We start from the raw sequence: 24,068 nt of genomic DNA, 5'->3' as shown, positions 1-24,068 counted from the left end.
GTTTGGTCAGTGTTTTACCTCAGTATTTGTAAGCCGGCTCCGACTGGCCCACATGGTAACAGGGCAATCCCCCGGTTGGCCCCTATGCAGATCTGAGCCCCCAAACCCACTGTATGGGCAGTACTTGGCATCTCATCATTCGTTTGTCAAACTACCCATTTTATTATTATATAGAGCTATATGTACATTTGTGATGGGTGTAGTGTAATATTTGTATGCAGGTGAAAAGTGGGGCCCCCAAAGTCAATGTTACTGGTGGGCCCTTGGCACCCCAGTCCTACACTGTTTGTAAGCTAAAACCAGGAGTGGGTGATAAATACAGAAGTGGTGCATATGTTTCTATTATGCTTTTCCTCTGATTGTTGCTCTCCTGGTTTCGGCCTACAGATACTGAGGTAAAATACTGACCAAATACTGATAGTGTGAATGTGGCCTAAGGTTTAAAATCTCTTTTCTACAGAGCTTGTAAACACCACAATGAAGCTGGCCAGGATCACTGGAACACACTGCTATCTTCCAATCCTGGCCTGCTTCAGTGCTCCCGTCTCTCTGATGCTGCAGTAACAAAACTGCCTCATACAGCAGCATTACACAGACCAACCGACAGCACAATATGACCGCCGATAGGCAAACTCCTATAAACTGCTATATTTCTCAGCAGTGTGAGTCCTCTCTACACAGGACATGATGCGTTTTTTTCCAACAGTCCGATTCTGTAGAAAAAGATGCAGATCAGCAGTGCCCCATAGTATAATATTGGTCTGAGTGCTATCCAATAAAACATAGGAGACCACTCATCCGAGTTATACCCTCCTGTGGGGGAGCCCTTATAGAAACTACGGCCCAGATTCACCATAGTTGTTTCTCCACGTTTCTGGAATAATTTGATCTATTTTTGTATTTGCTCCTTATTTCCTATGTGTTTTCTTCTTTTTTAAGTCATATTTTTTTATTTTTCCTCGACAACTTTGCTTATCCAAATGTTTTAGACAGGTTCAGCAATTGCAACTTTTAACAAATGAGCAATTTTTTGGGCACATTTCACTCCAGTTTCCCCTGTGGAGTAAGGTTTGTGGAGGAGATATCAGTTTGTTGCATTTTTGCGACTTTTCAAAGGATTTGCGGCTTTTGGTGCTAAAAAAATATAAGTGACTTGAATAAATTGCACTTAAATTGCCTATATGACCTAAGAAAAAAAGAAAAAGAAGGTCTCATGATGTATTGTATCTGTTCATTAGTGTGTGGTTTATGAGTTATCCCCCTAACAAGAGTACGTCCTCTTTATATTTATTTTTATCATACTTCTCCTTGTACTGAAGGAACACTTGATGCAAGTTCTGACTGGTCTTCAATGAAGTGAAGTTTTTCGTATCTAACAAAAAGTTTTGATGGAGTTTCCTCAGGTCCTAAAATAAAGTGGATATGGAGATAAGCAAAACATCCAGGATACCAAAAGCATGAAAAGAACATGTAATAAAGCACGGTTGGAGGTTAACTCCAGTATTTGGGCCACTTTGAATCCTTCACACACAGTTTTTACTTGTAAAATAAAATCCACCATGGACCTCAAGCGTTTTTCTGAACATTTTTACAAGCATTTTTGGTGTTTTTTTTGTTAAATTTGCAAGAAGTCTCTAGGGTTTGCTCACACTGCCATATAGCATGGCCGAGTACTATCCAATGTTATACTATGGGGCAGTGCAGATGTGCGATTTTCTCATGCCGACTTGGTATGAGAAAACAATCACAACAAGCGGCGAGTGGCTCTGATATTTGGATCATGCACCCCCATGCAAGTTTATGAGTGCGTGTAAAACATTGGATGGAGAAATTAAGTTCTCTATCTTCTCCGCACATGTGCTGCGATTTTCTCATGCGAGTGAATCGTATCACACTCATGTATAGCAACTTGTAGTCCTGTTCATTTTTTAAGCGCAAGTAACGGTGTGGCCTCCTTTCCTTTGAGTTGCATTTGACATTTAAAAAGCTCCCCACTAGCTATGTGTCCATGTTTGGGACCCCGTCCTGCTCAGCCCTTAGTCTCGCAGAACGTCACTATGGCACATGGTAAGGTTTAATATTAGAGGTTAGGACCATCCAAACTAGATTAGACCATGACACTGGTGGGATGGCTTTTATGCAGTTTTTTTTTTCTTTTTACCAAAAACGGTGTTTACTAAGTACCCAATGTTATTTATATGCACTATTGCTTTTACTTATTCACTTTCAGCAGGGTATATGTTTACTCTGATTGTTTCTTGGGTTTTGTCTATTTTATGCCCAGTGAGAACATCCTCCTATTTTGCATTCATACCAACTTGTACTCCAGTTAATTTTTTTTTCGGTGTAATTGTATCACGTTCAGATGACACTCGGATCAAACTCTGACAAAGTTTGAGCCGACTGTCATTAGCATAATTAGCCCTATTCTCTCATATGAGGGAATATAAGCCAGTGTGAGCATACCCTTATTCTTATATCAAATTAGAGGACTGCATGTAATCAGCACCAAAGGCAATACTTTCTACATAAAAAAAAAAAAGAAAACGCCTTCACCACCCCACACCAAAACACTACAAAACAAAATGCATTGTATATGATATGATTTTAAATTATATTTCAGACTTTAACATAATATCTGGCTAACAAAAAAGTATAATAATCTAAAAGCATGTTCCCACATAGCAGATACACTGCAAATTTATCCTACAGCTACGTGTGGAAAATCTGCAGCATGCTACGATAACAGCATTGTGGAAGAGCTATCACCACATAGACCTCAATGCACAGTAAGTCACTAGTGACTTTTCACTCCCATCTAACCTGTTAGTGATTTGGATGTGTTTTGTTTTATTGCCAAATAACAGCTGTAAAATAGTAGTGGAGCAGCAATAATTTATGTTGTGGCTCAGTGGTTAGCAGTGGTTAGCAGTGGCGAATTTGAACAAGACGTAAGTAATTTTGTGCGAATCACAAAAAAAATACATACTACCAATTTATTCACAGCAGAAGATTGCATGAGCCAGAGAAGACTCACATGTTCTCAGGTGTGGCCACTCAGATATTCCCATAATGCTTTACAGTTATCATATCATGTGCTCTAGCACAGCCAATCAGGAATGACTATCATAGCCTTTATACAAGCAGAGGCAGGGAATGCAGCAGCTGCTTTGTGGTAAATCTGAGTGGTGAGAGGACACAGATCACAGGATAGTGAGAGGACACAGCTCAGTAACAGCGATAAGCAGACAACGCTTTAAGCTTGACCATATACATTAGATGGTTGTTGGCCAAACTCTCCCATATACAGGAGCACTCACTCAGCTGAGCATCACTGTTTCCTCTATGAGCAAATTAGAATGCCGCCAACTTACACTGTCAAGGTGAATAATGCATTCGGTAGTCTAAAATCAAACATGCGTGATCGACATCTCTCTGGACCGTCGACCAAACTTGATGATATCGTTGGGTCCCGCCGGCATTTGTCTAATGTGTATGGAAGTCTTAAGAAACTGAATAAACATTACAGATAGTGTGTGTGACCAAACAGCAGTGAAAAACAGTTACCATCCGTTTACCCATCTCTAGATTCCTTATAATAGGTACACTTGCTTTTGAATAGCAGTGCATATTATATAGAGCTGATAACACAGGATCCAATATTCCTATCCATAAATACTATACTATATATATATATATAGTCACCTCTATATTGATGAATATATCACTCATTTTATCTCGGCGAAGGAAATTCTGCAAGGGCTTCATAAAATACTGAAAAAGAGAAACCATCCAATCAGCTTCACCAACATTCATCAATGGATCCTCAGAAATACAAGGTTCAGCTTTTATGCAGCAAATCTGTATCACCTTGTCCACTGCTGCTACATACATCAGTACCTGGCAGATGGATCCAAGCGTGTCTGTGTACTTTTCCTCTGTCTGGTACAACTCGTGGAGGCAGCACCTTTTCATGTCATCGGAAGTCATTTTCTGCTTGTTATTTTAAGAGAAAAATTAGATATACCTTTGTAGAGCAGAATGCAGTAAGGAAGATCAATGGAAGACCAGTCATATTTGGTTTCTGAGGTTAAAACTGCTATATTTTGTAACTTTAGTTATATAACCCCACGGAATACCACTCACCTAAGGGCTTGTTTACACCTAGCGTTTTTGCATGCTTTTCTTTGTGCACAAACAATAACAGCATTTTAGTGTAACAGCAAAAGGAATGCAATTTCTAAAGTCTTATTCACACTGTAGATTTTTTTTCTTGCATTTTTTTGACCTGTGATGCAACATATTAAGTCTTTCAGCCTTTTATTGCATTTTATGCCCATTGAGTTTACATATAATATAATAGGATTAATATTAAAATGGCTTTGCACAAAAAAAAGCATTAAGAAATGTATCATAAATAGTGTTGAGCATTCCGATACCGCAAGTATCGGGTATTGGCCGATATTTGCGGTATCGGAATTCCGATACCGAGATCCGATATTTTTGCGATATCGGGAATCGGTATCGGGATGAAGATTGATGTGTAAAATAAAGAATAAAAATAAAAAATATTGATATACTTACCCTCGGACGCGCCCTGGTTGTAACCGCTGCAACCGCCATGCTTCTGTTCCTAAGAATGAGCGCGTGAAGGACCTTCGATGACGTCGCGGCTTGTGATTGGTCGCGTGAGCGGTCACATGAGCGGTCACGCGACCAATCACAAGCCGCGATGTCATCGAAGGTCCTTTACGCGCTCATTCTTAGGAAGGGAATCATGGCGGTTGCAGCGGTTACCTTCCGATATTTGTGTCCCATTGACTTGTATTGGTATCGGATATCGGTATCGGCGATATCCGATATTTTTCGGATATCGGCCGATACCATCCGATACCGATACTTTCAAATATCGGACGGTATCGCTCAACACTAATCATAAACTACATAAAAAATGCACCAAAAACACGCTCTGAGATTTTCTGGCCATAGGCTGCATTTTTTGTGCAGAAAAAGATGCTGCATGTCAACATAACCTATCACTAGCTTGTTAGCTTATATTGTTGTTTTATTAGGTTACTTTTATATATTTCATTGCATAAGTGTCTGCACAGAATAGCAGTCACCTAGCACCAGTCTTTGTCATGATTTATTGTGGCACATGCAGACACAACTAGCTCAATGTTTTACCCCATCTTTCAGAGGTGCCGGTTGCTCATCACCCTTCATGAGTACTTCATATATTTCATTGCCTTCCTCTTCATCCAGGTCAACACAATCATAAAGGTCTTCATCTTCTTCTCCAGTGTCACTATATTAAATTATACCATTTGGAAATTATACATTTATTGAAATAGTTTTTACAGTTTAAAATTTGTAGTTATTCAGTTATTATTTTTGAGGAAGAAAACATGAGACATTAAATCCAATAAGTAAATAATGCAGGCCTATTAAATAACCTACAGACACCATCATGTATCTAAACTGAAAATTGTCTTTCTTAGCCATATCAATCAATAAGAGTTAAAGGGAATCTGTCATCAGAATCAACCCTCCTAAGCCGTCTATATTGACATGTAGGTCAGAGAAAGCTGAATAAAATGATATATTGATATCTGCGATCCAATGTCTTATTCCCGAGAAATCAATGTTTTTCCTAAATATAAATGAGCTGTGGGGTGGACACTGATCTGCACAAAAATCTGCCTCCAGAGCTTATATTGCATAAAAAGGAGAGTTACCAATGTGAGACAAATAACTAACACAGAAAAGCGGGTATAAACACACACAGAGTTCTGCAGTGAGATCAGGAGAGCAAAGAGCAGCCATTACATATTACACTGGTAACTCCCCTTTTATTTAATATAAGCTCTGGAGGCAGATTCTCATGCAAGTCAGTATCTGGCCCATAGATCTTAACAGCTCTTTTACAAATAAGAAAATCATGGATTTCTCTGGGATAAAACATCAGATCGCAGATGATCAAGGTATCATTTTATTCCGTTTCTTATGACCTACATGCCCATATAGACTACTTAGGAGGGTTGGTCCTACTGACAGATTGCATTTAAAGATGTATTCACGTGTTCATTTATAGCATACTAGCTGAAGAGCCCGGCGTTGCCTGGGCATAGTAAATATCTGTGGATAGTTATAGCACCTCACTTCTCTTATTTTCCCATCACGCCTCTCATTTTCCCCCTTACATCTTTCATTTTCCCCCTCACATCTCTCATTTTCTCCCTCACACCTCTCATTTTTCCCCTCACTCCTCTCATTCCCCCCTCACTCCTCTCATTCCCCCCTAACACTTGTCATTTCGACCTCACATCTGTCATTTTCCGATCACTCCACCATTTTCCCTCACTCCTCTCATTTTGCACTCACACCTTTTCATTTTCACCTTACACCTCTCATTTTCACCTCACACCTCTCATTTTCACCTCACACCTCTCATTTTCAACTCACACCTCTCATTTTCCCCTCAGTATATACATGTTTGTCATTTCCCTTATATATAGTATACACCTGTATGTCATCTCCTGTATATAGTATATACCTGTATGTCATCTCCCCTGTATATAGTATATACCTGTATGTCATCTCCTCCTGTTTATAGTATATACCTGTATTTCCTCTTCTTCTGTATATACCTGTATGTCATCTCCCCTGTATATAGTATATACTGTACCTGTATGTCATCTCCCCTGTAAATAGTATATACCTGCTGTATGTCATCTCCTCCTGTATATTGTATATACCTATGTGTCATCTCCTCCTGTATATAGTATATACCTATATAAACCTACAGAAAAAGTACTGAATCAGACCTCAAGATATGAACAAAAATATCAAATTTTATTGAGACATATCTTTAAAAGAGACCACCATTGATGGTGCACAAAAACCAGACATAAAAGACACCATAGACCTGAGGTATGTATCATACATAATTTTTAAAGCCTCCTATATAGTCTACACCGATCGTGCCATAGTCTGTGGCGCCAATAAGGTCTGCCCTAACAGTACCCGCCGATAGTGAGACAAAAAAGATGGCATGATAAAACAAAACAAAACAGTACCTCCCTTACCTCAGGTCTAATGGTGCCACGTCCCCTACGCGCGTTTCGGCTGCGTCCGCTTTCTTCTGGGGGAGTGGCAACATCAGATACCCGACCAATTAAATAGTGGATCCCACCCAATCAACATACGTATACTAGACGTCATGTGTCCGCCTACCATAGAGCGGCGCATGCTCCGTACCGCCGTCCCACAGCCCGAGTCCCCCGCGGCGTCATCAGGCAAGCACGCCCACATAAACGCCAAACAGGCGATCACGTGCACGCCAAGCCCGATATAGACACCCGCGGACAACGCGAGGCCAGCAACGCGGAACGCGCATGCGCACAGGAGCGGACACAGACAATCCCCCCGCTTGCATGAATAATCCATTAACCCTTCATTACTGGCTAAAACCCGAAACTCCCATAGACCACAACGGTACAAAGGACACTATTCATAAGGAGCAACCAAAACCCAGTCACTCAACACAAATAAGTAAACATATACAGCACCAGTTAATACCAATGCATCCAATGGTGAATATAACAAATATAAATACATAAAATGAGTACACAGTAATCACTGAAATACACAGATAAACACCGTGAACATCCATGTGCATTCAATACAACCATAATAGATATACATATATCTCCATACTATACAATCTACATAGACATAATACAAGGTGCATTTAATGAACATATCATCCAATATTCGTCCAACTTGAATTCCTTTCGAGGTGAGCCAGCATGGACATGCATATGAATATACATAAGTGAAGTGCATATAGTGAGAATATCTTCCCCTTTTTTTTCCTCCAAATTGAATCCCTTTCCAAGTAGGCCAGCAATAAGCGTACAAAGCGGAGGCTAGAAAATAACATAACATATTAAAAACCTTAAAAAAACACAACATTAAAATCAGATGAACCACAACACACATATTAAAAAGTAGCCATACTAAAGAAAAGGCGCAAAGCTTAATGTTTCATTTAAACCATCTGGTTTCAATGTCCGAAGTTCCCAAATCCAACGGGATTCTTTTTGGGCCAGGGCTCTGCTGACATTACCCCCCCGTGGATTCACGGGAATACAATCTATCCCCTTCACCCTCAAACCTGAAGGATCACTATCATGAAATAGTTTAAAGTGCCTGGGGACACTTTTCAAAAGATCCAGGTTCTCTTCCTGTTTTCCAGCAAGAATGTCCCTTACATGCTCCCTAATTCGTATCTTCAGAGCCCTGGTGGTCAATCCTACATAGATTTTACTACATGTACAATACGCATAGTACACCACAGCAGTGGTAGTACACGTTATTGTATGTGTGATGTTAAATTTCCGTCCATCTGAAGACACGGGGGGGTAATGTCAGCAGAGCCCTGGCCCAAAAAGAATCCCGTTGGATTTGGGAACTTCGGACATTGAAACCAGATGGTTTAAATGAAACATTAAGCTTTGCGCCTTTTCTTTAGTATGGCTACTTTTTAATATGTGTGTTGTGGTTCATCTGATTTTAATGTTGTGTTTTTTTAAGGTTTTTAATATGTTATGTTATTTTCTAGCCTCCGCTTTGTACGCTTATTGCTGGCCTACTTGGAAAGGGATTCAATTTGGAGGAAAAAAAAGGGGAAGATATTCTCACTATATGCACTTCACTTATGTATATTCATATGCATGTCCATGCTGGCTCACCTCGAAAGGAATTCAAGTTGGACGAATATTGGATGATATGTTCATTAAATGCACCTTGTATTATGTCTATGTAGATTGTATAGTATGGAGATATATGTATATCTATTATGGTTGTATTGAATGCACATGGATGTTCACGGTGTTTATCTGTGTATTTCAGTGATTACTGTGTACTCATTTTATGTATTTATATTTGTTATATTCACCATTGGATGCATTGGTATTAACTGGTGCTGTATATGTTTACTTATTTGTGTTGAGTGACTGGGTTTTGGTTGCTCCTTATGAATAGTGTCCTTCGTACCGTTGTGGTCTATGGGAGTTTCGGGTTTTAGCCAGTAATGAAGGGTTAATGGATTATTCATGCAAGCGGGGGGATTGTCTGTGTCCGCTCCTGTGCGCATGCGCGTTCCGCGTCGCTGGCCTCGCGTTGTCCGCGGGTGTCTATATCGGGCTTGGCGTGCACGTGATCGCCTGTTTGGCGTTTATGTGGGCGTGCTTGCCTGATGACGCCGCGGGGGACTCGGGCTGTGGGACGGCGGTACGGAGCATGCGCCGCTCTATGGTAGGCGGACACATGACGTCTAGTATACGTATGTTGATTGGGTGGGATCCACTATTTAATTGGTCGGGTATCTGATGTTGCCACTCCCCCGGAAGAAGGCGGACGCAGCCGAAACGCGCGTAGGGGACGTGGCACCATTAGACCTGAGGTAAGGGAGGTACTGTTTTGTTTTGTTTTATCATGCCATCTTTTTTGTCTCACTATCGGCGGGTACTGTTAGGGCAGACCTGATTGGCGCCACAGACTATGGCACGATCGGTGTAGACTATATAGGAGGCTTTAAAAATTATGTATGATACATACCTCAGGTCTATGGTGTCTTTTATGACTGGTTTTTGTGCACCATCAATGGTGGTCTCTTTTAAATATATGTCTCAATAAAATTTGATATTTTTGTTCATATCTTGAGGTCTGTTTCAGTACTTTTTCTGTAGGTTTATATAATTGTGTGTACGGGACCGTTATGGTGGTGATATCTCCTAACGGACACAGGGGTTGATGTTGTGAACACCTGTGTTTTTTGTTTGCCTGTGTTTGGTAAATTGTATCTTGCTGTGTATTTTCACAGAATATTTTAGGACAAACAATGGATTATAGAAATCGAGACACGGCCTGGCAGGTACAAGCTGCTTCGGTTTTTGATGGTGCGGATACCAGTGTGGTAACCAATACGAATGAAGAGGTTAATAATCTGCAAGCACAGTTGAAACGTCTGGTTCATAAACGAACCAAATTATGGTGGAATAGGGCATTCCTTGAGAACTATTTTTAAAAGAAGCTGATTCCAAGAGGCCTGAGGATCCAGGTGTTCCCCTCATTTCCAGTGCATGATGAGAGTTTTATTACCAAATGGGAGGAGGTGTGCACTGCAGCTTCCGTCCAGTTTATGGAATTGTTAATTGAACTTAACAAAAAATCTGTAACAGCCTTGGAGACTGAGATTGATGAGTCCTATGGAAATTTGAAAAAACTAACATCTGTAGAGTCTTTGCTGGTGTTCAATCAAAGTATGGATAAGAACTCAGACGAATGGGAAGCACAGATTAGAAAAGTACAGGCCAAGAAGGTGTCACGAGATAATGGAGATTTCCAACAAGGCACAGTGTATAGATGGAGGAGGAAAATGTCGGTGAACCGTATTAGGAGAACCTCCTCAGTGTCATCTTTAGCATCATCTGGAGGGAGATCTGATGGAACCCAATATTCAATTGAAACTAGATTTGGGAATAACAAAAGGAAAAAAGATCAAAAGGTGGATTCCATTAAACGTCCGCAGACCTCTGGCCCCAAGAATGATGCTTTAAAGGTAATCAACCTATCAGATCATGAATTAAGTGTGGAGGAATTATCTGTACTATCTAAGGGTCTCACTTTCTCGCCTAGCACGCGGCTTGACACCTTCACGGTGATCAAGGATTTGCATGTGTTCGGGAGATCGTTATTGTTCAAAAAATGGCACCATAGTGAGGAGATTCAGAAGTTATTCCCTTTACCTGAGGAGCAAGCTGCATTGAGGGATTTGGAGGAGCTGGCAGAGGAGCACATTAGACCATCTTTAGGTAAGGTACCTCCATTACTCCGCCCCAAATCTAAGAAATTCCCTCCCTTGTCCCTATGTCCAAATGTGGACATATTTATCCAGTTAGTAACAAAAGAACTTGAAGGGATTCCACCTATAGTCTGGCGGGATAATTTAACTAAGAATGAACATCGAGCGATACAATCCCTGAACAAACAGAAGGATATCTTGGTAAAACCTGCGGACAAGGGAGGGAATGTTGTAATTTGGCCTACTAATTTATATGAGGCAGAGGTGTATCGGATGTTGAGAGATCCGATTTGCTATAAAAAATTAACGTTTAACCCTCTTGCCTCACATAAAGAGGAATTACGTAAGATCCTTGAGAAAGCAGAGGTGGGAGGCATTATAACAGAGAAGGTGAGGGAGAGTTTATTAATTAAAGACCCACGTATCCCGACTCTGTACCTATTGCCAAAGGTGCATAAAAATCAGAAAAACCCTCCGGGGAGGCCCATCATCTCCGGGATAGGCAGTCTTACGGAGGGCATCGGGAGATACATAGACATGTTCCTCAAGCCATTGGTGGAAGCCATACCCTCATATACTCGTGATACATCTGATTTCTTGAAAAAGATAGATTCAGTACATATTGAGGAGGACATGCTTTTAGTGACTTGCGATGTTGAGTCGCTTTACACTAACATCAGGCACCACGATGGCTTGGGGGCGGTCTTTCATTTCTTGACCATGACTAATTTTTCGAGGGAGGAGATCGACTTCTTAGTGTGTCTGCTTCAATTTCTTTTGACGCACAATTTTTTTATTTTTAACGGATCCCTCTACCTGCAGCTCCAGGGCACTGCAATGGGGGCGGCTTGTGCGCCCTCGTATGCAAATGTGTTCCTGGGGCTGTGGGAGAGGGATCTATTCACGTCAGATCAGGGTACATCGATGGAGCGGGTCATTTTTTGGACCCGCTACATCGATGACATCTTTATGATCTGGCGTGGTACATCATCTGAACTTATAACTTTCTTTCAATGTTTGAACAATAATAAGTATAATATTCATTTGACATACAGACACAGCTTTGAACAGATTGAGTTCCTTGATGTCTTGGTCAGGAGGGACGCTAATGGTCTTTTGGTCTCCGATGCCTTCCGTAAGGATACTGCGGTTAATTCTGTTTTACATGCCAGCTCCTCTCACCCCTCTCATGTAATCAATGCAGTTCCATATGGTCAATTCCTTCGGATAAGGAGAATCTGTTCCACTATGGAGGCCTTTGAAGAACGTGCACTGGAGATGAGGGGGAGATTCCTGGAGAGGGGATATAGCCGGAGAAGCATTAAAAGAGCATACAACCGTGCGAGAAATGCGGATCGCCATCAGCTTCTTTATTCATCAAAGAAAAAAACGGTTACAAATCAGGTAAGGTTGGTGACGACCTATAACTCGCAATGGACAAAACTCTGGGAGTGTGTAGCCAAACACTGGCCCATTTTACTAGCAGATCCGGTACTTAAACAGTACTTGCCGGAGAAACCATCTCTCACTGCAAGGAGATCTAAAAACCTGAGGGACACGTTGGTTAGGAGCTTGTATGTCCCGGAAGTACGGCCAATATTTGGGTCACAGAGACAAACTAGGCCCCCATGGGGTTGTAAACCATGCGGGAAATGTGTGGCGTGCCCGAATGTGGACACTGCAACCCAGTTCGTGTCTTCAGATGGACGGAAATTTAACATCACACATACAATAACGTGTACTACCACTGCTGTGGTGTACTATGCGTATTGTACATGTAGTAAAATCTATGTAGGATTGACCACCAGGGCTCTGAAGATACGAATTAGGGAGCATGTAAGGGACATTCTTGCTGGAAAACAGGAAGAGAACCTGGATCTTTTGAAAAGTGTCCCCAGGCACTTTAAACTATTTCATGATAGTGATCCTTCAGGTTTGAGGGTGAAGGGGATAGATTGTATTCCCGTGAATCCACGGGGGGGGTAATGTCAGCAGAGCCCTGGCCCAAAAAGAATCCCGTTGGATTTGGGAACTTCGGACATTGAAACCAGATGGTTTAAATGAAACATTAAGCTTTGCGCCTTTTCTTTAGTATGGCTACTTTTTAATATGTGTGATGTGGTTCATCTGATTTTAATGTTGTGTTTTTTTAAGGTTTTTAATATGTTATGTTATTTTCTAGCCTCCGCTTTGTACGCTTATTGCTGGCCTACTTGGAAAGGGATTCAATTTGGAGGAAAAAAAAGGGGAAGATATTCTCACTATATGCACTTCACTTATGTATATTCATATGCATGTCCATGCTGGCTCACCTCGAAAGGAATTCAAGTTGGACGAATATTGGATGATATGTTCATTAAATGCACCTTGTATTATGTCTATGTAGATTGTATAGTATGGAGATATATGTATATCTATTATGGTTGTATTGAATGCACATGGATGTTCACGGTGTTTATCTGTGTATTTCAGTGATTACTGTGTACTCATTTTATGTATTTATATTTGTTATATTCACCATTGGATGCATTGGTATTAACTGGTGCTGTATATGTTTACTTATTTGTGTTGAGTGACTGGGTTTTGGTTGCTCCTTATGAATAGTGTCCTTCGTACCGTTGTGGTCTATGGGAGTTTCGGGTTTTAGCCAGTAATGAAGGGTTAATGGATTATTCATGCAAGCGGGGGGATTGTCTGTGTCCGCTCCTGTGCGCATGCGCGTTCCGCGTCGCTGGCCTCGCGTTGTCCGCGGGTGTCTATATCGGGCTTGGCGTGCACGTGATCGCCTGTTTGGCGTTTATGTGGGTGTGCTTGCCTGATGACGCCGCGGGGGACTCGGGCTGTGGGACGGCGGTACGGAGCATGCGCCGCTCTATGGTAGGCGGACACATGACGTCTAGTATACGTATGTTGATTGGGTGGGATCCACTATTTAATTGGTCGGGTATCTGATGTTGCCACTCCCCCGGAAGAAGGCGGACGCAGCCGAAACGCGCGTAGGGGACATGGCACCATTAGACCTGAGGTAAGGGAGGTACTGTTTTGTTTTGTTTTATCATGCCATCTTTTTTGTCTCACTATCGGCGGGTACTGTTAGGGCAGACCTTATTGGCGCCACAGACTATGGCACGATCGGTGTAGACTATATAGGAGGCTTTAAAAATTATGTATGATACATACCTCAGGTCTATGGTGTCTTTTATGACTGGTTTTTGTGCACCATCAATGGTGGTCTCTTTTAAATATATGTCTCAATAAAATTTGATATTTTTGTTCATATCTTGAGGTCTGTTTCAGTACTTTTTCTGTAGGTTTATATAATTGTGTGTACGGGACCGTTATGGTGGTGATATCTCCTAACGGACACAGGGGTTGATGTTGTGAACACCTGTGTTTTTTGTTTGCCTGTGTTTGGTAAATAGTATATACCTGTATGTCATCTCTTCTGTATATAGTATATACCTGTATGTCATCTCCTCCTATATATAGTATATACCTGTATGTCATCTACTGTATATAGTATATACCTGTATGTCATCTGCCCTGTATATAGTAAATACCTGCTGTATGTCATCTCCTCCTCTATATATCTATGTGTCTTCTCTTTTATATAGTATAATTGTATGTCATCTCCTCCTGTATATAGTATACACGTGTGTCATCTCCTCCTGTATATAGTATATACCTGTATGTCATCTCCTCCTATATATAGTATATACCTGTATGCAGGGCCAGCGTCAGCACCCGGCGCACCCGGGCAAGTGCCGGGGCCCTAGCGAAACTGGGGGGCCCATAATGGTAAGACACTTATTATGCCGGCATTGCCGACACTGATGTGCAGCGCATCATGCGCTCCTGGGGGGCCCCTGAAGCCGGACTACATCATTCCCGAGTCCGACCCTCCCTCCCTGTGCTAGTGTGCTGTGTGTGACTCCAGCCAAGACTCGGAGGCGGAGCTGGAGCGGATATATGATTCCCAGCAGCAGGAGGCGGGACTCACTGACTGGGACTTACTGCAGCAGGAATACTCACCAATCACCGTCCATGGGGATAGAAGAGTCACTTCTGGGCCGGCGGTTGTCACTTCCGAGTGAGAGTGAGGAGCTTGTCATCCTAAGAAGAGCAGTGCTGACACACAGATCGTGTCGCGACACGGTCCGGGACCCGGGTCCACCGTCCAGTTTAAAGGCAGCGAGCAGCAGAAGACGAGCAGCATTCGTCAGTGCATGTGCGCAGATCCTGTGTCCACAACGGTCGGGGGCGATGGCGATGGTGTGGTGGTGGGTGAGCTGGGCTGCCTGTGTTATATACTACATGGGCTACCTGTGTTATATACTACGTGGCTGTGCTATATGCTACGTGGCTGCCTGTGTTATATACTACATACGTGGGCAGCCTGTGTTATATGCTATGTACGTGGGCTGCCTGCGTTATATACTACATACGTGGGCTGCCTGTGTTATATACTACGTGGCTGTGCTATATACTACGTGGCAGGGCAATATATTATGTGGCTGTGCAATATACTACGTGGCTGTGCAATATATTATGTGGCTGGGCAATATACTACGTGGCTGTGCTATATACTATGTGGCTGGGCAATATACTACGTGGCTGTGCTATATACTACGTGGCTGTGCTATAACTACGTGGGTGGGCAATATACTACGTGGCTGGGCAATATACTACATGTCTGTGCTATATACTACATGGGCTGTGCTATATACTACGTGGCTGTGCTATTTACTACATGGCTGTGTTATATACTATGTGGGCTGTGCTATATACTACGTGGCTGTGTTATATACTACGTGGGCTGTGCTATACGCTTCGTGGGCTGTGCTATATTTCTCTGCTGTATCTGTGCATCATGAATCGTGGTATGTGTTAAAGAGGGGGGCCCACTGAGACTCTATCGCCCGGGGCCCTCAAAAACCTGGAGCCGGCCCTGCCTGTATGTCATCTCCTCCTGTATATAGTATATACCTGTAAGTCATCTGTATATAGTAAATAGCTGTGCGTCATCTGCTCCTGTATATAGTACAGTATATACCTGTGTGTCATCTCCCCTGTATATAGTATGTACCTGTATTTCATCTCCTCCTGTATTAGACCTCGTTCACACGTTATTTGGTCAGTATTTTTACCTCAGTATTTGTAAGCTAAATTGGCAGCCTGATAAATCCCCAGCAAACAGGAAGCCCTCTCCCCTGGCAGTATATATTAGCTCAAACATACACATAATAGACAGGTCATGTGACTGACAGCTGTCATATTTCCTATATCGTACATTTGTTGCTCTTGTAGTTTGCTTATTAATCAGATTTTTATTTTTAAAGGATAATACTAGACTTGTGTGTGTTTTAGGGCGAGTTTCATGTGTCAAGTTGTGTGTGTGTTGACTTGCATGTGGCGACATGCATGTAGCGACTTTTGTGAGATGAGTTTTGCGTGGCGACATGCGTGTAGCAACTTTTTGTGTGTCGAGTTGCATGTGACAGGTTAGTGTAGCAAGTTGTGTGCAGCAAGTTTTGTGCATGGCAAGTTTTGCGCGTGGCGAGTTTTATGTGTGGTGCGTTTTGAGTATGTGCAAGTTTTGTGTGAAGGCAACTTTTGCATGTGTTGCAATTTTTGTGCATGTGGCAATTTTTCCACGTGTGCAAGTTTTCCATGAGGTGAGTTTTGCACGTGTGACTAGTTTTGCGTGAGCCTAGTTTTGCATGTGGCGAGTTTTGCATGTGGCGAATTTTGCGCGTGGCAATTTTGAGCGGTGACTTTTCTGTTTCGACTTTTATTTGGTGAGGTTGGTGTATGTGTGGTGAAATGTGTGCTGTGGGTGGTATATGTGTTCAAGCACGTGGTAATGTGTGGCGCATTTTGTGTGTGTTCATATCCCCGTGTGTGGTGAGTATCCCATGTCGGGGCCCCACCTTAGCAACTGTACGGTGTATACTCTTTGGCGCCATCGCTCTCATTCTTTAAGTCCCCCTTGTTCACATCTGGCAGCTGTCAATTTGCCTCCAACAATTTTCCTTTCACTGTTTCCCCATTATGTAGATAGGGGCAAAATTGTTTGGTGAATTGGAAAGAGCGGGGTTAAAATTTCGCCTCACAACATAGCCTATGACGCTCTCGGGGTCTAGACGTGTGACTGTGCAAAATTTTGTGGCTGTAGCTGCGACGGTGCAGATGCCAATCCCGGATATACACACATACATACACACATACATACACACACACACATTCAGCTTTATATATTAGATTTATTGAACACTCTAGAGCCCCCTTCTATTTAGGGAACAATACCACATTGCTCTCTGCTGTCAAGGAAAGGTGTTTGTATATTTGCGTCTCTCTCCAATGATTTTATTTCCAAAAAATTCTGAACAATTATGCTTTTCAATTTTCAGAATGAACATACAAAAAACTAAGTTAGCAACCTAAATATGTCAGACAGATCAGAAGCTTTCCTCTAATTTTCCATATTTTTTTTAGCACTTGAACAGCAACATCAGTGAGTGATGAGGCAACAAGCTTCACCTCGGGCTTCTGTAAAAGTCAATATAGCTGGCAGGCTTCGGATATAATTGTATAAAAAAGAAAATGAGACATGGGAATTGTAAAATATATATTAAGCCCTTTTTTTTAATCTCTGCAGACTGTGTTGGGTGTATTCACCATAGCTAACATATTAGAGAACATCTACCAAAGAATATATCAGATGTGTAGCCCAGACGTATGCTGTAATGTATTCTATTATTTAAAAATATAATATGAAAACATTTTAATAATGTGTGGTCTACATTGGATATAATTTGCTACAATTGAAAATAAAACTTAGAAACATACATCAGTCAGGAGTATGCCAAGACAACACAAGTTATTATGCCCCAGGTATTTTGCACAAGCCTAACCTAGCAACTTGATAGCTTTATGGGAACTATTTTTGTAATGTCCACTTATCTGGTCAGAATTGAGGTCCCTAGTGTGGAAAGCTCTGGGCAATGAGATATCTCTATTGCCAACCAGTTAAAGTTAAAGATAACGCATTTCCTTTGTATTTTAGGAAGAAAAAAAATATTTTCATCTTTTACATTTCAAAAACAAGCCAGGGCATTTTCTCTTCCGTCTGACTGCCAGTCGCGTCAGACTGTGGAGGAAATTTTTTCAGTCTCCGGGTCTTATCTATGACGACCCCGACCGTGTCTCTCTGGCTGAGTCTAAACTACGTCAACTTCAGCAGGGAGACCGGCCAGCAGAGGAGTATTGCTCAGAGTTCTGTAGGTGGTCTATGGGTACTAGGTGGAAAGACCCTGCGCTCTGTAGTCTGCTCTGTCAGGGGCTTTCGGAGAGGCTAAAGGATTGCTTTGCGCTTATTAGACCCCGGTTTCACTGGAGGCGGCCATGTCTCTATCTATCTGTGTGGACCGCCGTCCACGTCAGAGACCTAAAGAGACGCCTCAATTTTCGGAGGGGGGGTCAGGGGTCAATGAAACTTAGGCTAGAGTCTACCAGGGAACCCATGCAGTTGGGGGGAGACGAAAACACGCTGCCAAAACGCATGTTTTGGAAGTGGCACCATCACTGATATACAGGTAAATCATGTTTCATTACTCTGCAGGTTAGTATTGTACAATCTGGTACGGGCAACATGCTTGGGCTTCCCTTGTGTTGATAATATATGAACTTTGCACTTAAGCATTTACTTGGTAGGATATGTTTACACTGGGACTGTGACATTGTGATCTTTTGCCTGTAACATCCATTTTTTGCTGCTATTTTAACAAAATCTCCTGTCAGGCTGTGGTGCCACAAATCTTGTCTCACCATCTGATTATTTTGGCCTCACCTGCTTTTTAATAGTCTTATGTAAAGTTTTGTTATTTGAGCTAATAAAGTACCTTATAATTTTCTAAAGTTCTTGTGCGTCTTTTCTCTTATATGTTCTCCTTTTCTGAAATGTTGTGTTACTTCTACACCAGATGTAATGAGATATACACCTTCCAAAAACTTCAACTTTTTTCTCGTCAGTCCACAGTGTATTCTGCCAAAAGTCTTGGAGATCATTAAGATGTTTTCTGGCAAAACTGAGACAAGCCTTTATGTTCTTATTGCTCAGCAGTGGTTTTCGTCTTGGAACTCTGCCATGCAGGCCATTTTTGCCCAGTATCCTATGGTGGAGTCATGAACACTGACCTTTACTGAGGCAAGTGAGGCCTGCAGTCGGGCCCTGTAGGCTTGGATTTCTTTTTCCCTTAATAATAAAGACCTTTGTTTAAAAACTGCATTTTCTGTTTCTTTGTGTTATCTTTGTCTAATATTTTCATTTGTTTGGTGATCTGAAACTTTTAAGTGTGACTAACATGCCAAAGAATAGGAAATCATGAAGGGGACAACAACTTTTTCACACAGCTGTACAGATTGCAGATAGCTGAAGTGTCCATCAAGTAAAGGTTATAGTGGCAGCACTATAGTATGGCGAAGGACTTGCTTGTGGGTGTTTGTGCAAGTTCAAGTGCCAAGTTCCTTATATTCTTCTCTTCCATCAACCAGTATCACCCCCAGAGTGAATACGGCAGCACCTGGAGACTGTGGCAGACATTGCTGGAGAACATCCAGGTAGAGATGTGACATGCATGTGGTGTTCTCTCCTTTCCGCTGAAAGTAGTTAGTGGACTCCTGGTAGCATATGGAAGAATCTGTTCTGACAGCATTTAATTGCTGCTGTCGCTAAGTCCTCTTTTGGGAGGCCTGCTGTGGAATGACATATAGGAGCTCGAAACAAGCGCCATGGAGCTTTGCGGCGAGACATGTATGCTTATTTATATGGGGTGTTTTTTGGTGCACTGTAGTTTTACGGATGCCTGTAAAGTGTGATAGTTACTTCTTGCTGTGAGAGAGCTTTCAAAGGATGTGACATTGAGCTTCAGGAATGACTCTCAAGAAAAGAGGCAACCAACAATTGTTTGGAGGCCAGGGCCACACAAGTGGAGAGCGTAGTCTCACTGCGAATTGGATGAAGAGCAAACCATGGAAAATGGAGGCTCGCTTAGAGATACTCCCTAAGAAAACGATGGCATTTGCTTACCCCATCTAAATCAGTTTAGGGGACGTGCCCTGGAGATTTTGTGTATACAGCAGAGTGTGTTTAGCTGCCTCTAGAAAGAAGATATATTTATTCACAAGTAACTGTACTTTATGTACATTTATGGGAAAACAATCCCATCGTTGGCATTTTGCAGACATATTCACAGGTTTTAAGTCGATAAAATTACAGGGCAATGAGGAAAACATTGAAGGCACAATACTTATAAAAAGTGAATATTAAGAAATACATAATTTGGTGTCTATTGTATTATTACTTCAGATCTGGCCTTTTCTAACTTACTCAATTTGATCAGAGAGACCACTGTAGATGTCATCATCTGCTTCATAATCCTCAGTAGGGAACGGCCTGAGAACAAACAGCACATGTCATCTGATTATTTCATAACGCATCAATATTACCTTTTTTAAACATCTTTGTAAAAAAATTTTTAAAAATAACCCATAGCAATAAGCCAACATGCAGTACTTACGAAAGACCTTTACTTTGTGCAACCTGTGTCCATGATAACATAGACAGTGTGTTGATAACCTAAAATAAAGTGAAAAGAAATGTTAACAATTTTATTATCTAATTCTAAAAAAAAACTTTAACAGCTTATTAAAGCAACATTTCTCTTTTCAAATTTTCTTTTGAATGTACAAATGGAAAATCTAAAATTTGGTTGGTATTGTCAACTGTTCAGATTTTCTTGGCGATACTTTTTGAGCATAAAGTAAATAGACAGTTTAGAGAGTGGCCAATTTTATAGGGTTTGCATTGTGATAAAATGAACTATTGTTTGAGGCAAGTGTCAAATATATATATTTTTTCTCTTAACGTCAAAACGGATTTGTTTTGTGTTCAGTGTGCCGCATCCATTTTTGGTCCATGTATCAATTAAATACAATCCTTGTTGCAATTGTTGTTTTTTTCTAGTATAAAAAAAGTCTTATCCTCTTCTAACCATTAGACAATAAAACATGGACAGCAAATGGATGTGTTTGTTTTTTTTTCCACAGGGCCACTGACTCCTATTGGCAAGTTCAATTCACGACATGGATCGAAGGGGAACATGTCTCCGATTTTCATTATTACAGATAATCAGATTGATATAAAGAGGCCGTGATCTATCTGCAAAAATAACAGATTCCACATGTTAAAAAACAACCAAGTCAAGGAGAATAGGGGATGAATCAAATAATATTCCAGCAGATTGTGGATTGTTGGGGCCAACCAAACATAGACCTGTTCAAGAGCAAACAAAACAGGAGAATTCTAGATCCAAGAGAAAAACCCCACGCAGATGCTCTGCAGATCCCTTTAGATATCAACCTGGCCTATGCCTTTCCTGCATTGATGTTGATTCGTGCAGTGTTTAGGAAAATCAGGGAGGATCATTCTAATTGCTCCATTCTGGCCCAAGAAGCCATGGCTCTCATGGATAATGATGATGTCCGTATTGGATCCATGGCTCGTCCCAGATGTTCCGGATCTCCTCAGTCAGGGTCAAGTTTTCCATCCGCAGAAGTTAGGCCTTCATTTGATGGCCTGGAATTTGAGAGGCTATTTGTGATTCAGAAAGGTTTTTCCCCGAACATAGACTCTACTCTGCTTAAAAGCAGAAAACCAGTAACAGCTAATATATTCGGCAGAAAACAGGCGGCATTGCTTTGTTCAGTGGAGGACAACTGTAATGAGTGGCGCAGACACAGTTTGTAGGCCCACAATAAAAAAGTAGGCTAAATGCAGTTCAAAATTGGTAAAAGGACTAAACAGGCGGCATAGCTTTGTTTAGTGGAGGACAACTGTAATGAGTGGCGCAGGCACAGTTAGTAGGCCCAAAATAAAAAAGTAGGCTAAATGCAGTTCAAAATTGGTAACAGGACTAAACAGCCGGCATTGCTTTGTTCAGTGGAGGACAATTGTAATGAGTGGCGCAGACACAGTTTGTAGGCCCACAATAAAAAAGTAGGCTAAATGCAGTTCAAAATTGGTAACAGGACTAAACAGGCGGCCTAGCTTTGTTCAGTGGAGGACAACTGTAATGAGTGGCAGCCAGGCACAGTTAGTAGGCCCAAATAATAAAGCGGGCTAAATGTCTGCCAAAAAATTGTTCATAAATAAACAGGTGGCAAAGCTAGGTACAGGGGTGGGCTCCTCTGCTGAGCAGCAGACAGTGGTAGTAGGCGCAAAGTATTAACTGGTCTAAATGGAGGCCCCTGTATATTTTTACTATCATCTATCATTTCAACAAATTAGTATTGGCAGTGCCATTGAAGGATTTAACAGCACAGACTACACAGTGGTGGAGCAGAGAGAGGTAAGTATTGCAAGTGGTAGAGCACTGTTCGAGCTGGGGGGAACACTCTCTTGTGGGCGGCGGTACTGGCAAGGGGCCCCTCATATTACGACGGTGTGTCTGACGTTGGTTGTGCACCACCACCGTCAGAGACACTTCATTGTACTATGAGGGACACTGTGCCAGTACCGTCACCCAAGAGTGGGCCCACCCACCTGTCCAGGCAAACGGCACTCGTATGGGTGCTTGCGCCAGGTGGTGACCACGGCCCTGTGGGGGGAGTCAGCCCATTTAGGGAGGTATAAAAATGGCCTATGGTGGACATTCAGCAGCTGCAAATGGAGGAATTGGAGAAGTCAGTAAGAGGGGGCCAAAAGCAAGACATTTTTCAGGCAAGCTACGTGTCAGCAGGGGAAGGTGGGGCAAAATAATTTGAAATCTATGATTGGTTCATTTTAATGAAGGTTAGATCATCAACATTCTGGGTAGCCAGACGTGTCCTTTTTTCGGTCAGTATTGATCCAGCAGCACTGAAGACTCTTTCTGATAGCACACTAGAAGCAGGGCAAGCGAGCTCCTGTAATGCATATTCTGCCAATTCAGGCCAGGTGTTTATTTTTGATGCCCAGTAATCAAAGGGGAATGACCTGTGAGGGAGAACATCGATAAGGGAGGAAAAGTAGTTCGTAACCATACTGGACAAGTGCTGTCTCCTGTCACTTTGAATCGATGCAGCAGTACCTGTCGTGTCAGCGGTCATTGTGAAATCACTCCACAACCTGGTCATAAAACCCCTCTGTCCAATGCCACTTCGGATTTGTGCACCTCTAATACCTCTGCCATGTTGCCCCCTACGGCTCATGTGAGAACCATCACCACCGCTGTGTGCTGGGAATGCCTGAACCAAACGGTCTACAAGAGTTGCTTGTTTGGTAGCCAATATTTGCTCAAGGTTCTCATGTGGCCTGATATTTTGTAATTTTCCTTTATATCGTGGATCCAGGAGGCAGGCCAACCATCGTCATCGGTCATCATTTTGATAATGCGGGGGTCCCTTTTTAGGATACGCAAGGCATACTCAGCCATGTGGGCCAATGTTCCAGTTGTCAATTCACTGCTTGTGCTGGGTTGAGGAGCACTTTCTTGCAAATCAACATCAGTTGTGTCCCGCAAAAACCCTGTACCTGACCTTGCAACGCCACCAGTTTGTATTGCCCCCTGAGAAGCATCCTCCTCCCATAAATATTCATCCTCATCATCCTCCTCCTCCTCCTCTTCGTCCACCACCTCCTCCAGGAGAGTTCCCTGAGCAGACAATGGCTGACAATCATCAAGGCTTCCCTCCTCCTCGGCTGCAGACACCTGCTCCTTAATGTGCGTCAAACTTTGCATCAGCAGACGCATTAGTGGGATGCTCATGCTTATGATGATATCGTCTGCGCTTACCAGCCGTGTGCATTCCTCAACACACTGAAGGACTTGACAGAGGTCTTGCAGCTTCGACCACTGCACACCAGACAACTCCATGTCTGCCATCCAAGTGCCTGCCCGTGTATGTGTATCCTTCCACAAATGAATTACAGCACGCCTCTGATCGCACAGCCTCTGAACCATGTGCAGTGTTGAGTTCCACCTTGTTGCAACGTCGATTATTAGGCGGTGCTGGGGGACATTCAGAGATCGCTGATGGTTCAGCATACGGCTGGAGTGTACGGGCGACCGACGGATGTGCAAGCAAAGTCTTTGCACCTTCAGGAGCAGGGCTGGTAACTCCGGATAATTTTTTAAGAAGCATTGCACCACCAGGTTCA

At 42.2% G+C, this 24,068-nt stretch overlaps 1 protein-coding gene across 1 annotated transcript in view; it reads right to left on the bottom strand.

Moving 5' to 3' along the window:
- VAV1 (vav guanine nucleotide exchange factor 1) overlaps positions 1-24,068 on the bottom strand; it is a 203,611-nt gene that overhangs the window by 75,985 nt on the left and 103,558 nt on the right. Inside the window, exons 3-8 of the mRNA XM_069759816.1 lie at positions 20,449-20,507; positions 20,259-20,324; positions 5,188-5,308; positions 3,901-3,996; positions 3,706-3,774; positions 1,303-1,406 (exon numbers count right to left, since the gene is read on the bottom strand). Coding sequence (XP_069615917.1) covers positions 1,303-1,406; positions 3,706-3,774; positions 3,901-3,996; positions 5,188-5,308; positions 20,259-20,324; positions 20,449-20,507 — 515 coding nt within the window. The remainder of the gene's footprint in view (positions 1-1,302; positions 1,407-3,705; positions 3,775-3,900; positions 3,997-5,187; positions 5,309-20,258; positions 20,325-20,448; positions 20,508-24,068) is intronic.

This window comes from Ranitomeya imitator, chromosome 3 (assembly GCF_032444005.1).
Source record: "Ranitomeya imitator isolate aRanImi1 chromosome 3, aRanImi1.pri, whole genome shotgun sequence".
NCBI classification, from domain to species: Eukaryota; Metazoa; Chordata; class Amphibia; order Anura; family Dendrobatidae; genus Ranitomeya; species Ranitomeya imitator.
This window is presented reverse-complemented; position numbering and strand designations above follow the sequence as displayed.